The following is a 15997-nucleotide window of genomic DNA, read 5'->3' as shown; positions in this document are numbered from 1 at the left end:
CATGCCTGATATATATATATATATATATATATATATATATATATATATATATATATATATATATATATATATATATATATGTGTGTGTATATATATGTGTGTATATATATATATACACACACGCACATATACATATCAAATAGTTACACCATATGTCTTTATCTTCTGTACAAAAAGCCCCAAACACCCCATTAAAAACCCTGCCAAGAGGTACTAATTTATTAACGTTTTATTATGCGGTTTGGTTGTACTACTACTACTACTACTACTACTACTACAGCTACTAGGCTACTACTACTACTAATACTAATACTACGGTTCTTCTTGATTTGTTTGACCTCTTGTCAGGTAGGATAATTATGAGAATATTATACTATCATAATAATATATACTATGTTGCACAAAGTGTAAAATAGGGTCATCAAATAAATGTCCGAAAAAGCCAAATTATGTTTTGTTTTTAATTATTCTTAATATAAGTGGTAGTTAATGCTTAACCATAAATCCATCATATTCCTGTCAAACACAACCCACACATCGCTGTAATCAGAGGGGTCCATCTGCCCCTTCGATAGGGGCTCTCCATCCGCCACTAACACACGTTACTACGCCCCCTACATGCGTACACATCTGGATCCACACGTTACAACCACACACCGGCACAACCGTCAAAACGAGACCGCCTGCAGACCCGTAGCGAACCATTCCGTGATTCTAAATATACATCAATATACCGTGTGTTGGTACAGTCCCGACAGGCCTTCGCCCTCGGCTTCCTGGAGCGGAGAGCTTCGTCCCAGCAGCAGCTTCAACCATGGCGTCCACGGAGATAGCCAGGCAGGCGGTGAGTAGCCAATCTGGTTAATTAGGGTTTAAGCGTGGTACATACAGGGATTTATGAGTGTTATTATGCGTGCCCGGGCCGTTTCCAGACGCTGTGCGTTTAAAACGAGGAGGTGTATATCCCCCGCACTACGCCTTTATTATCACATTGTCCCGTTTCCTTTCTGTATTCACAGTAAACGCTCATTGAAGCCGAAGCCATTGTATAACCAGGGGGGCGGGCGGCTTGTTAAGCGAACATATTGAAGCGTTTAAATATGTATATTGAATATATACAGGCCTGGGCTTTCTGATGTACACGGTACATTGTGCTACCGTTATTCGGTGGTCGCCCAGCGCACGTTTCATCCTCATTGATGGTTTCATCCATCATGTGTTTTTCCTCTTTAAATAAACATATCATGTATTGACTACTGTGTTGAAACATGAGTGATATGATACCACATGAAGCGTCACGCCATTCATTCTTCACGCTCCTGTGATCCGCGGAGCCAGCGGGCTGGATCCCGTTATGTTTCGTCCTCAGACCCGTTAGAGCCATCGGGCGTTGTCTTACTCTATGGATGGAACTGCTGAGCTACAACATTTGTCTTTTCAAAAATCATGGCTTTAGACGTTGTTTATCAGTCTGAACCTATTTCCATGACGGTGGCGTATGCGCCCAGACGCATTGTGCAGGAAATGGCTTGCAGGAAGCCCCCCTGACTGAATACATGTTGGGTCTCCTGTACGCCTGGTTTGTTGTGCTTTTCTGTCTTAATGTCTAAAAAACATGGGGTATTTGGCTGTCGCTCAGTTGAACCCTGGAATCTGCCACATGTTGCCAAGGAGCATATTTGCTCAGCTGAGTTTCCCACACTTTTCAAATAGCCCTTCAGCTGTTTAAACTAATGTTAACTATCTAGTTAATTTACAACTGTTTAACACAAGTGTGGGATAGTTATTTTGGAATAGGACTGTCTTTTTCTTACAGTAGGCCTATACCTTGGAACAGTTTGCTATATTTGTTGACTGTTCTACACAAACCACATAATTGTTGGTTTTGCAGAGATTTGGTTTTCGGAAAAGGTTAGCCTATAATCTAAATGTGTTGCTTTCTTGCACCTCATAGTGTAGACATTGCCTTACGTGAGATAAATATGTAGTAGGAAGTCGGCATTTCTTTACAAATGTTAAATCATGGTTTTATACTAGTGGTGAAAAGTCAGTGACAGGAAACAGGAAATGAGACATGGCACCTGAAAGCTGAATGCTCAAAGGTGGAAGAAATGTATTGACACGTATGTTTAAGAAGAACTTGCTCCCTTTCCTTGTTGACAAATTGTGTTATAATCTAAACAATACAGTTTGTTTTGATCCTTATTTTGTGTGCATGTAAGGCAACAGCATGTTGACCACTAGGGTGGCCTCATCAGTTGATGAAAGATGTATACATTTGTATAATGTCTATATTATATAACACTCCTTTCCAACAGGGAGAGGGTGCCCGTGCAGTCCCGCTGGCTGGACATGTCGGCTTCGACAGCATGCCCGATCAACTGGTCAACAAGTCGGTCAACCATGGCTTCTGCTTCAACATCCTCTGTGTTGGTGAGTGATTCTTACATGCACACATCCTCACCCACACCATTCAGTGATGGTTCACTTCAGTGTACAAAGGCATAAAGGTTCACAAAGGCTCATGGTTAGAGACTGATAGATTGTGAAGCACTATGATTTTCAGGGGGTACCTATGTTCCTGACCTGGTTATCGGCAGATTGGCTTAATGAGGTGTACTACATCCATGTCAGAATGCATTTCAAGATGGAAATATGTGTCCATCAATGTAATGAATGGTCATGGTTCAATATTTCCTAAACGTTATAAGATATAGATTGATGATGATGATGGAAGAAATTAAACTGAATACAATGACCTAATGTTGTCTATTATACTTATAATTATACTAATAGTATAATTATAATTATACTATTACTTATAATTACTTATATTGTTACTACTTATAATTACTAATATTATACTTAAGGAGAGTTTTGAGAACTAATAATATGAATTATTCTGTCAGCCATTTTGTCAAACTCAGAAACAAGCGACTGAGTTTGATGGAGTGTGTGTGTGCTCTGTGTTTAACTTCTTGTACTTAATTTAAATCAAAGAAAGCGCTGGCCAACAAGGCCACCATGCCATCGTAAGTCACAATAACACAATCCTCCTCGGTGACCGGTGACTCCGTAGGCCATCAAACGAACAAAAGGCTACTTTGGCGTGACAGGAACTAGAAATATGTCCAGGTTGACCCCTCCCAACAATGTGCACATTCCATAAAACATCCTGTGTAAAGGATGATGTGGTAGAATAGCACCGGTATCAGGGATAATGTAAAGACTTAAAGATAAGCTGGAATATGTTTAGAGCAGTGAGGGAGCTGGGTTAGTGAGTGAGTGAGTCAGCCGACTGCCTCCCACAGTAAAATGGAAGTCAGACATCTGTTTGCATGAGTCTGTTCTTGCTCATCTTGTCACAATAGATCTTGGCTTGTAGATTGAAGCTTATCCATTCAGTTGTACCTCCTGCCTTTGGTCTACGTTGTTCTTAACAGCAAAGAGGATGTATGTCATGACACCATTCAAAACCAGGTCATCAAATGATGCCTGCTGAAAGTCAGCTGGATAGTGTTGGGTAAATTATATTCTTGTGAAAATGTTATGTCATGCTCCTTAAGACCTCTAAGAGTGAATCTGTTCTAGTTTATGCATGTATTCAGAGAGTGAGGATAGTGGCAATGCACACAACAGCATTTAACCATAACCATAGCTCACTTTTTGCCAAGTACTGTTTTAGAAGGCGCTAGAAATGTTGGACTCATTGTCCATGAAGTACTTGCTTTTCAAGAATGTGTGCCGGTGACCACAGCATCCATTTAAAGCCTGAAAGGGTTTGCTTAGCAAAACAATAAAAGGGCTAGAAAAAGCAAACTGGTTAGCAGTGACAACAAACGCAGTCCAACATTAGTACTCCCAGAGGGGCCATCTTGGAGATCATTTATGTGTATTTTATTAGCGTTTGATTTATTTAAATTTAATTTCCTTTCCGTCTCATTTTAGGGACGTGTGGTTTCTTGTTAATCAAACAATACCAGTTTCAGCCGTCTTCTCTGACTGCACAGCGTATGCTAGGGATCAGGTGTCTGGTGTATAGCTCTCTAATAGACCTGCACACTCACCTTCTGAGAGGCTCGTGTTTCACTAAGAAAGACTTGGGTTGCTGCTAGCTATTGTCCAGGGACCAACATTTGATTGGGCTGGGCTAGCGATTGCCTCAATAAATCACACTCTGAAACAAAGGAAAATATTGCGATTGAAATTTCTTATTTTTTCCCAAACATTACGAGTGAAACCTAAGATATTTGACACTAAAGCGCACACACATTTGGGGATCCACCACAACAAGCCGTGGCTATACAGTTACACCCCTAAGCAAACTGTTTATTACCCAGCATCGGGAGTTCCTCAGTTCAAGTCTGTAGTGAATGCCAATGCATGCCAATGCTTTCTGATTGTATTCATTCGCTGGGTGATAGTTGTATGGAAAGTCATGAAAAGACCTGCACAATGTATATCTCAACAATGCCCAACAACGGCCCTGTTTTCCCGCTGTGTTCCTAAAGGGGAGACCGGGCTGGGGAAGTCCACCCTCATGGACACCTTGTTCAACACCAAGTTTGAGGGCGAGCCCACTCAGCACAACCAGCCGGGGGTCCAGCTCAAGTCCAACACCTACGAGCTCCAAGAGAGCAACGTACGGCTCAAGCTCACCGTGGTCAACACCGTGGGCTTTGGTGACCAGATCAACAAGGAGGACAGGTGAGCCTGCCCTTGTAGTCGTAGTAGGACATAAAAAAAAAAAAGAAAGAAAGCTAGCAGTAAAGTCATGGGAACACCTAGTGCGAGTTTCCCCCGGGGCAGAGTAACGTACACGTTTGATGTCCGTGACACTTGATGCTCGCTCTCTGCCAGAACGGCTGGAGTCATTGTAGATTTGCTTTCGCGCTCAGTGAATATGGAGCTATTGGATTGAGCCCCGGGGACTGTAACCAGGCTAAGGTTGGCCTAGCGTTTACAAATGGAGCTTTCCACTTCCCCAGTCCACTATGGGCAAACAATGGAACGTTGCTGTTTAGAAACGGGAAGGAGCAAAGAAACACGATTTAAAACCTGACTGGATGACGCCGGGTCTGCGGATCCTTGCGTGGCAAGGCGGGACTCAACACAGTCCAGTGGCAGTTGGTCGTGTAAAATGACATGCATGTGTCGGGTGTCGTCTTTCAGCTCTTCCCTGAAAGCAGCGATGCATGTGTTTGAAGGCCTCTTGTTAGATCCATGCTTGACTTTCAGGAATTCAAGTCATTTTTTTGTTCATAGTAGCTGCTGGTGCAGTTCAGGCCAGGGCACTAGAAACCCATGGGCCCCATTCTGTGTCATGGTTTTATTTGAGTCGGTCAAGGTTAATTCCCATACTAATTAAGGAAAATGTCTTCCTCAAAAAAAGGAACGAGTTGTAGCTTTAATTAAAATCCGCCAGATTTCCCAGACGAGTGTATATATATATTGATCGACCAGTGCATCAATTGATTTGACCCGATTCTCCTGTTGACAGTTACAAATCCATCGTGGAGTTCATCGACGCCCAGTTTGAGGCGTATCTACAGGAGGAGCTGAAAATCAAGCGCACTCTACACAGCTACCACGACACGCGCATCCACGCCTGTCTGTACTTCATCGCGCCCACGGGACACTCCCTCAAATCGCTCGACTTGGTGACCATGAAGAAACTCGATAGCAAGGTAGGTTTGTCGCCACTATCGGCCCTTAAAAACGTGTTTTTAACTTGAGTCATTTATGTAGAAACGAGGTGGCTGCCATCGTTTTCTTTATCATCGGATCCTTGGGGTTAAAGTCTGCAAAATGTCCTTACATGCCATCGTAACCTCCTAGTTTTAAAACCGAGGTCCAAATGCACTCAACCAAGTCAGTCAGTTCCATTTGAGAAGCTTATATTCAGACCTGGTTGGTAATAAAAAGACGACTTTTCATGGCCAATCAAATGAGGGGAGATGAAACCAGCGTGCGTAGGCGTCAGCGCGTCACGTGCATACGCTTACGTCCATACGGGGGTCACCGGCTCTCGTCTCGTTGCTGCTGCATCAGGAGTAGGTCAGCTGTGAAGGGTTGTTGCCGTGGTTACCGCGGCCTACTCATCCCTTTCCCCGAGGCGTCCTTTCCCTAAAGTTCCCATTTGCATCGACCCTTCTGGCTGTGGAACAAAGCGTCGCCTCACTGTGGGCCAGGGCAGCTGTAGCTGGGGACAGACGGTGACTACACCGCCGTGGGCAGACTGACCACGGTGTGTGTTACTTTAGGCATGGCAACAGGGAGATGTATTGACTAGAGAAGAGATACAGCCCTTTAAATCTCTCTCCTGAGTGTCCTTGAGCTAAACATTACATTCCGACGGCTATACAAGCAGGGAGCCACGGTGTACCGCTCCCAAAATGGCTGGAAGGAAAACGTGATGGAGGTGGAGTGTGTGTCAGTGGCAAGGCACTTTACTATTACTGTTGTGTGGGAGGGAAAAGATCTTTGGTTGCCCATCCAATGGTGGGTGGATGGGATTTATTTTTTGCTCTCACTCTGCTTCCAGCATCTCTGTGGTATCCATTTCTTCCACCAGAAAATGAAATCAAAACCTGTCCTCTCTGCCACTTCCTCTACTGCTACTCACCGAGGATGGATATTAGAAATGGTTGGATGATGGTTGTTTCAACCCTATCCGACAATAACGGCCGTGTTTGGAGAGCCCTTATAATCACGGGACAAAACCTTTGGGCACTGTGTGCACTGCAGATGCTATTTTTACTGCACTTGTCGAGGCCGCATTGGATGTTGGAAACACTCTGAGTGGCCTGATTACAGCCAGAAAAGAGATCCCTGAAGCTAGAAAGAGAAGTGGTACAGAAATATACATTATTCCGCTTTTGTTCACTTTTGTAAAGATCACACCGCCCGACACAGCCCCTTCAGCACTGGCCAGCCATGCAGATGTGTTTGAATATAGTCAAATGAATCAAACGTTTTTCTTGCCCCAGCGACCTATACCCCGGCAGGCTCGCCGCTTACCCCCTGGGGGGTAGGTATTGTGGCTTCAGTTCCGTACGTGTTCCAGCACACCTGCCCCCCCCTTTGTTTACGTTGGGCTCCTTCGGGTTATCCGCTTTCTTTCCTTCCGACTTCCCAAGACACGGCTGTAGTGTGAATAGGTTAGCGGGCAGGATACTCCTGTGCTGCGAGTGCTTGATGCTAGCTTGGGTACTGAAGGTTAAAGGCCCATGCAACGGAGTAAAGGGGGGGGGGGGGGGGGGGGTCTGCATTAAACCAAAGCCAGCTGTCAATCACCATGCTATGAGTTAAAGGTGACGATAGAGCTATGTTACTGGACGAAATACTTGTAGGAATTTGTCATAACCAAGTAAGAAATGTTTGGGCACAAATATGTCAGAAATACCTACATTGAATATATCTTTGAGTGAAGTGATTAAACTAAAGGTATCCCAATTTGGACCTCAGAGGGTTAACTCTTTATTTTTTTGTGAACTGGAAGTCAGTCTAGATGTGTTGTAATGATTGGCTGCGCAGACAGCTTGTAGCAGAGAAAGAAATAAGTATATGCAGTATATTTGTTTAGTCATCCTTTTCAGTGTTTATCAAGCAGCTGTCCACCGTTGCTTATAGATGTGAGGCACATGCAAAAATAAATGCAGTTATTTTGCATCAGCTTGTCAAATCTTTGAAGGGATATTTGGATGGCTGATGTTCGGGAAGTGAAGGTATGCTTTAAGGGCTAGAGTATCTGCTTCCTGTTTGTATGAAGAAGACCAATATCTACTCTTTGGAACAGCTCGATGGGCATGTGTTTTGTCTGCTCTGTTTTACCCTATTTCTATATTTAGACTTGCAGCAGACCTGATCCCGCCAAGCTGTTCCACATGTAAACAAGTACACTTCAAATTGTTGTGTTTTCGGTTTCCCGTCGCCTAAACAGCTCCAGTGTTGTGCTTCGTTATCAGGTCAACATCATCCCAATCATTGCCAAGTCCGATGCCATTTCCAAGAGCGAGCTGACCAAGTTCAAGATCAAGATCACCAGCGAGCTGGTCAGCAACGGGGTCCAGATCTACCAGTTCCCCACGGACGACGAGACCGTGGCCGAGATCAACTCCACCATGAACGTGAGTCTCTCTCTTTTTCTCGTTATGTTCTTGTGATCTCACAAGATCTCTGAAGTCTACCGAGTGCGCCGTCGTCGTCTACCTCGCGGTACCGCGTTCCGTGACACATCATGTGAGCGCCGGGCAGCACAAGCGCCATCTGTGTCCCGTGGGGTTGTCAGGAAGCCACTGCGGGAGGCTGTGTGTACACTTCAGAGAGGTACAATCGGCTAGATCCTCTAACGGCAGGAAGCCCGCACTGTGGGAAAGGCCCCCGAACGGCCGCTGACACATGACCCAGAGCTCACTAGTTACGCCACCACCCAGAGAGAGTCATGGGAGGGACATACCGAGAGCTCCCACCGAGCTCTGCTCTCCTCTTTCCACTAACTGATGTTTGTGTGCACGGGCCGATGGTTAAACGGATCAATGGAGCCCTGAATCAGGGCTCTGTCGCTCTGCTGATAACATGGATAGATGCTGTGCTCTGCTGAATGTCTGTGAACCGCTCCTGTCCCCCCCCCCCCCCCCCCCCCCCCCTGTCAGCCCCCCCCCCCCCAGCGCTGCTCCTCTTTGTTGACACTGCCTCCTTCTGACAAACGCCAGACTTCCCACGTCTGTTTGCTTTCCCATTTGTTAAAAGTAGTTTGCTGAGTAAATACTGAGGTGTGTTTTTGAGTGATGTTTGATAAAATAAATACTTATATATTTATAATATTTTCTGCTACTGCCCATTATGCAGCAGCATGTCAATTAGTATGAGTAGCAACTGGTAAACCAAAACAAACATAGGTAGAAACTTGAAACCCAACTTGAGTAATAGGTTAGCTCAGCGCTGACTTTATCACACTCTGTGTTCATTGAGATGTTGAGCAGCGAGAGGAGGAGCCTGGGAATACTGATGAACCAGAGCATGAGTCAACCACTCCACGACAATTTGTCAGAGCGGTTTTCGGACGGAGCTCGAAATCGGAAGATGGCGATGATAGCAGCACTTTACGTAATGCATTCCTGTGCGCTTATGTTGGCGGTACGGGTCTGGGTGTCGTAAAACATGAATACAAGTCTCTCTCTCTCTCTCTCTCTCTCTCTCTCTTTCTCTCTCTCCCCCCCCCCCCCCCCCCCCCGGTCCTCAGGGCCATTTGCCGTTCGCCGTGGTGGGGAGCACGGAGGAGGTGAAGATCGGGAACAAGATGGTGAAGCTCGGCAGTACCCCTGGGGGACCGTGCAGGGTAAGCCCGGCCACGTCCTCCCACAGGAAACGAGGAGGGGGCAGACCGCTCCCTCCCCCCCCCCCCCCCCCTACGAACCGCTCCTCTCCCCCCCAGCTCCCCCAGCGGCTTCAGCCAGTAAAGGGGGGCGGTGGTTGGGTTTGTCACGTGGATCACATGTGTTATTCCAATATGTCTATTGCTGTTTACTCTGGGCGTCAGGCTGTTGAGACGCTGTGTCATCCAAAGGGATTTACGGGAATTTAAATACATGTTATTACCGCATCTCCCTCAAGCTTCAGATCTACGGGTTAAACGGCCATTGACCCGTCAAACCGAGAGCCCCCTAGCCTCTATATTAACTGTATGTCTAATGGACGGATGCAAGCAGCATCCCAGGAATGGAAAGGATAGAGGAGAACAACAAAAACACTAGTCACACGTATCGAGCCATCTCTTCGGGCTGGAATGTTGACCCTGGTCTGTGGTGAAGGACGACGGGGAGCTAGAGACGTCAGATTCCACCAGCGCGTCGGCTCCAATGCGACCACGGAACGGGAAAGTTGGATTCATGTGTTGGAATCATGCTGCACATGACAGTATACCCCCCCCCCCCCCCACCACACGGCGCATGGGCCACTGCAGCCGTCGGGACATTAACCAGGACGTTTCCAGAGCTGGGAAACTTTGTTGTTGCTAAATACAACGATTTCATGGATTTAGTTATCGACCCTTTTCTAATCAATATCTCACACCAACGTCATCACGACTCCATAGGACTGTTGAGTCTGATGCAGCGTTATAGTAAATGTGACTGGAGGTTGTATAACGCCTCTATTAAGCATATGGTACATCCCATTGTATGTGTTCACTGTTCGTATGCCGTGTGTGTAAGTTAGGCGAGGAGGAGTAAAAGGTTTGTGCCGCTGGGTGCTGCCTCCCCGCCACAGCTTAAGTACGACAGCTTAGGCCCGAGTCTGTCACTCCGTGTGTGCCTGCGTGCCTACATAGCAGAGCAGCCCAATATTTCCCCATTTGTTTGGACAGTGAACCCATTATCCTCTGTAAACCATGTGCAGACTGACACGTACTGGAACAAATCACTGTACACTATGACCCCCCCCCCCTGTGTGTTATACACTGAGTCTAACGGCTGTACACTATGACCCCCCTGTGTGTGTTATACACTGAGTCTAACGGCTGTACACTATGACCCCCCCTGTGTGTGTTATACACTGAGTCTAACGGCTGTACACTATGACCCCCCTGTGTGTGTTATACGCTGAGTCTAACGGCTGTACACTATGACCCCCCTGTGTGTGTTATACACTGAGTCTAACGGCTGTACACTATGACCCCCCCCCTGTGTGTTATACACTGAGTCTAACGGCTGTACACTATGACCCCCCTGTGTGTTATACACTGAGTCTAACGGCTGTACACTATGACACCCCCCTGTGTGTGTTATACACTGAGTCTAACGGCTGTACACTATGACCCCCCTGTGTGTGTTATACACTGAGTCTAACGGCTGTACACTATGACCCCCCTGTGTGTGTTATACACTGAGTCTAACGGCTGTACACTATGACCCCCCTGTGTGTGTTATACACTGAGTCTAACGGCTGTACACTATGACCCCCTGTGTGTGTTATACACTGAGTCTAACGGCTGTACACTATGACCCCCCCTGTGTGTGTTATACACTGAGTCTAACGGCTGTGCTCTGTGTGTGCTGGGCAGTGGAGAACGAGAACCACTGCGACTTCGTGAAGCTGCGGGAGATGCTGATCCGGGTGAACATGGAGGACCTGCGGGAGCAGACGCACACGCGCCACTACGAGCTGTACCGCCGCTGCAAGCTGGAGGAGATGGGCTTCAAGGACACGGACCCCGACTGCAAGCCCTTCAGGTGCGGCCCCTGGGGGGGGGGGGGGGGGGGGGGGGGCCTTCAGGTGCGGCCCCTGGGTGTACCCCTGGGGGGGGCGGGGGGGCTCTCCACCTGGGTGGCTTCACGGGGCTCCTCCAACCCCTGGACACAGGTTGTCCACGTTGTTGCAGAGTTTGTGGAGTGCTGTAGGAAGAGCGGGTGTTCCATACTGCCGTGTCATGGATCTTTCCTGAGTGTGTGTGGTGATGGCCGTGGCATTTATTGTGCAGCCTCACCCAGGCTCAGAGTGTAATCAGTCTGACTTGGGCCAGGTGAGGCTGCTTGACCCCTACACACTCCACAGGTATACTCCTATTGGTAGGAGAACATCCAGAGTTTGGTTCACTTAGTATTACAACAAAAATCATCAACGTTATAATTTACATGTTTTCATGTAAAGGTGGTCCACCCCTTACGTCCTACGCTCATTAAATCACTGCTGCACACTGTAAACCCTGGTCTATGAAATGAGAGTGCTGACATTATTAATATTATCGTGCGTACTTGTACCCTTTAGTCTGCAGGAGACCTATGAGGCCAAGAGGAACGAGTTCATGGGCGAGCTGCAGAAGAAGGAAGAGGAGATGAGGCAGATGTTTGTCCAGCGGGTCAAGGAGAAGGAGGGCGAGCTCAAGGAGGCCGAGAAAGAGGTGCGTGCGTGTGCTTGTTGCGTGTGTGTGCGTGCGTGCGTGGGTGTTTGTGTGTGCGTGCTTCAACACTCCACATGACATTGATTTCCAATGCACTCACTTTGAGACGAGACGTCGCACCTCACTCCTGCTCCACTGACGCGCGACTGACATCCCCTGTGACCCTCGACACAGCTGCACGAGAAGTTCGACCGCCTGAAGAAGCTCCACCAGGACGAGAAGAAGAAGCTGGAGGACAAGAGGAAGTCCCTGGACGACGAGCTGAACATGTTCAAGCAGAAGAAGACGGCCGCAGAGCTCCTGCTGAACCAGGCCCAGCAGGCCGGGGGCTCCACCACGCTCAAGAGGGACAAGGAGAGGAAAAAGTAAGTGCTCTTTTATCCCTTTTGGTCGCGTCCGGGGGGAAAAAAAAATAAAGAAGAAGAAGGAATCGCCACTCGACTGCGACGGAACACCGGCGCAGTCTGGGTACTAGAAGATAAAGATTTGCATTGTGTTAACGTCACTTCAACAGGCTTAATGTTCTCAGTGGAGCGATGTGCGTGTGACGCGTGTAACCCGTAGAAGGTACAGGTCTGTTTACTTTTCTCAAAACAAGCATTAACAGAACGTAATATTTCTTGTACATTGTATTTACTGATTTGTATGCTTTTTTTGTGTGGTGACTTTACATAAACCACGTTCGGCTGAGTCTAACGGCGCGGTGGTTCATTCAGGTGTCTGCTCATTCGAGGGGGTGGACCCTCATGAGATCAACCCCCCTCATGTCTCATTGATTCCGTCATTAATGCCGCCCGATCCTGAACCTCCATGGGGATGTTTGTGTTTGTCCATATCCACCCTGAGCACATGCAGATTTAACGAGTCGTGTCTTGTTCATGTGGCGGGTCAAGCTGCTTTGGTAACTCCTCCTGATTGTATGTTCAAGCTGATGAGTCCCGGTGAGGCCCGTTTAAAAAAGGACCAAGACTTTTGCACTAAAAACAGGTCATTGTTTTTTCCCTTTTTTAAACCTCTTCTCCTTCCAGCCGCCCCGCTTCCCCCCCCTGCTCCCTCCTAAAACCAAACCCCTCTTAACAGGAAGGCCGTGCGCCCACAGATCCTCAGCCCCTCCTCTCGTGTACTGCCTTTCTTAACCTTCCTATCCACGTCGCCTTCCCTTTAGGCCTCGTCACGGTCCTACCAATGTACATACTGATGATTAAGTCGCTGCATGTCGTTGTGCTGATGCATGTAATGTTTTCCAGTTAACTCCCACCCACCCCGCTCGCGGTCCACTGCATGAGACTCCTCTCCCGGTAAGGTTTCCCTCCTCAAATAGGAAGACCGTTTCCGACTGATTATCCCCATCCCCCCCCCCCCCACCCCACCACCCCCTATCGACTTACTGTGTCCCATCCACGTTTAATATTCGACTCTAACCCCACAATCTGCTGTTCTCAGCCTGAGTCCTCTTCCCTTGCCCATCCCTACTCTCACACAAAGAAGCATTCAGGGCCGATAGCCGCACACCGGGCGAGGCCCCCAGTGCGGGGCCCTCGGGCGGTGTGGCCCCGCACCGGCCGAGGTATGGGGCCTCCCCCGCCCCCCCCCCCTTATGTAACAACAAAAGCCGAATCCTGAGAGAAATAATGTTGTTTGTTGAGTCAACAAAGAAGAGAGATGGTGGGAGGGGATATAGGATAATGAAGACATCACACGCTACCGGGGGGGGGGGGGGGAGAATCCTTACAGAGACACCGATATATACTGAAATAAGTACTCTTTCATTTACGTGGGAGAAACAAAGTAAATACAAAAACCCCAATTATTAGTGTAATTATTTAGACGCAAAGTGAAAAATGATTGTAGGAATAAGCGTGTCTTTAAATATTTACATCATGGCACACTTTGCACAAGGCCGGTCGGTCGTCCCTGAATGCTTCTTCTCGTCAGAACGGCCGGGGCTAACGCGAACTGGAAGTGTGTGTTACGCCGTTAATGTTTAATGGAATGTGTAGCCCTAGTTGTGTTAACACTTAGAAAGCAATAACCACCCTTCTCTCTTATTTCCAGTTCTGGATTCCTGTTGAAAAGTGCACCCTCATCCCTGCTGTGAATGACTTGTCAACCAAATCACCCCTGCAGGGCCCCTATCTCCTCCTTATCCCCACTGTAAACCCCGACATCCACCAAGCCACTAATATCGATTTTACTTTTTTATGTTACCCAAACATGCATCCTTTTTTTAACTGAATGACACTTGTCTTTAGTTGTAGTTTTGTACGGGCAATTATTTTGAGAAACCAAAAAAATACCTTCTTTGTAGATTTAGTGTGGCCGAGGTGACACATGAAATCCAAATGGAGGGACAAGTAACGCGTTGTACGGTATCTAGTACTAGCTACTATCAGTCATGCAACACAGCCTGACGGGTGTGCGAAGCCTTCAATAACTTAAAATAAAAACACATTCCAGTCTCATTTTATGGACCAAAAAACATAAACTGAAGCAACAATCTCATCAGAAAACAGTGGCTGCGCCAAGCATGAGCCAATGCATACTCTTCTTTTCCTATACTTTGTGGGTCGTTCATTCATACCTGTGTATTCGCCTTCACATTTGTGACGTATATTTTTTTACAAATGTGTTTTTTTATTATTCCTTGTGTATTTCCTATGCCAATGCAACTTTTTGTGTAACCTTAAAAGAAAGCACATTAAACTAACCCATACAGAAAACCAAGACAAACATGTATCAGTGTTACGCCAATGGTATTTTATCTAAAGTGATGAATAAATGTGAACGTTAACCAATTATGGAAATTGTGGCAACAATCCTTTGGTGTTGTGTATGGAGCACAACATCAATATGACATTATTTACTGATTTATGTTCTTTTGTGTGCCCACTCTACCCTTCTTTTCATATAATATTTGTCCCACAGTATGCCATTAATTGTGGTTACAAATGTATTTGACTTTGAACACAATAGAAAATGACATTAGTTCCCTCCTGACATCATCTATCTGAGCTTGTGAGACCCATAATAAGTGTGTGTCGTGTGTCTGTGTGTGAATTCCACACGCGTCCTTGTTGATTCACACCCTGCATGCAGATGACGTGCCCCCGTCCATCTCAACTGCCCGGGCGTTGGGGTCCCCCCAGAGGCCCGGAGTTGATGGGATGAAAATGTACAATCAACGAGTGTTTCATATCTCCGTCCTAATCCTCCACTTAATAGTCTGTGTATTCACTTTCCTTTGCAGTAATCCGTGGCTCTGCACTGAGTAGGTCTTCGGCCCTGAAGTATTGCTAAGGGACCAGGCTTTGTGGGTATTTAACACCCGGGTTGTGACCAGAGCCCGCTTTGTGGACGCCACCCTTCTGTGTTTCCTAATTGTGATTCCCCCCTGCGTAATATGTGTTAACCATTCATATTGGTTGTTTTCTATTCCAAACTTTTGCTTTTTTCTGCTTCTCTAACTTAAATTCTGACGCCGTGCAGCAGAAGCTTTCAGGTGTGCTCTACACGTGTATGCTTAGTGTGTGTGCTTTACTGCTAGTGTTTTGGCTGAGGTTGGTTTGATGGCAATCATGTTTTTCTTACCGGTTAAAGAAAAGGTTTTCCTTAAAGACATAATAAATACCCACTTGTGTCTTTCCCAAATAACCCGGACCACCAATTGAAGTCCATGTTCTCAGCAGGTTTGGGACGGCATGCAGTAGTCCATTAAAACACTTGTTTCCCCTGCAAAAGCATGAAGAGGACTAAAACCGCTGTGGTGCTCGTCCTCTGAAACATCTTCTGCCATCTCAAAGTGAATCCTAGTGGTTTCGTCCTGACCCTCGCTTGGCCATCTCCTCTAACCTTCCTCTCTCCCTCCCTCCCTCTCTCTGTTTCCTAGCTTTTTTTAATCTTGGCCGTCAGAAGAGGGGATTGCAGCTTCAACAAGAACTAAAACACCCAATACCTCCTCTGTTCTTGCTCGCTGCATCAACCTTTTTAATCTTGCATCTTTCATCTGATTTGTGGAATAAGGCCTTATGTGGACTCGCATGGTATTTATGATAAGGAATAAAATAAAATTGAGCCAACTGGGGAGTCTCAGACTTGACA

At 46.7% G+C, this 15997-nt stretch overlaps 1 protein-coding gene across 1 annotated transcript; it reads left to right on the top strand.

Annotated features, from left to right (window-relative positions):
• Positions 1 to 636: 636 nt before the first annotated feature.
• Positions 637 to 15779, top strand: septin6 (septin 6). The gene is given in 11 exon segments (XM_084469384.1): positions 637 to 844; positions 2319 to 2433; positions 4512 to 4707; positions 5501 to 5687; positions 7968 to 8129; positions 9245 to 9308; positions 9311 to 9340; positions 11063 to 11231; positions 11767 to 11899; positions 12074 to 12264; positions 15147 to 15779. Coding segments are annotated over 11 exon segments (1302 nt in total). The 5' UTR covers positions 637 to 814; the 3' UTR covers positions 15172 to 15779.
• The last annotated feature ends 218 nt before the right edge of the window (positions 15780 to 15997 follow it).

This window comes from Micromesistius poutassou (assembly GCF_964030765.1).
Source record: "Micromesistius poutassou genome assembly, chromosome: 6".
Lineage (NCBI taxonomy): Eukaryota > Metazoa > Chordata > Actinopteri > Gadiformes > Gadidae > Micromesistius > Micromesistius poutassou.
The sequence above is the reverse complement of the archived record's forward strand: the minus strand, read 5'-3'. Positions and strand labels throughout refer to the sequence as shown.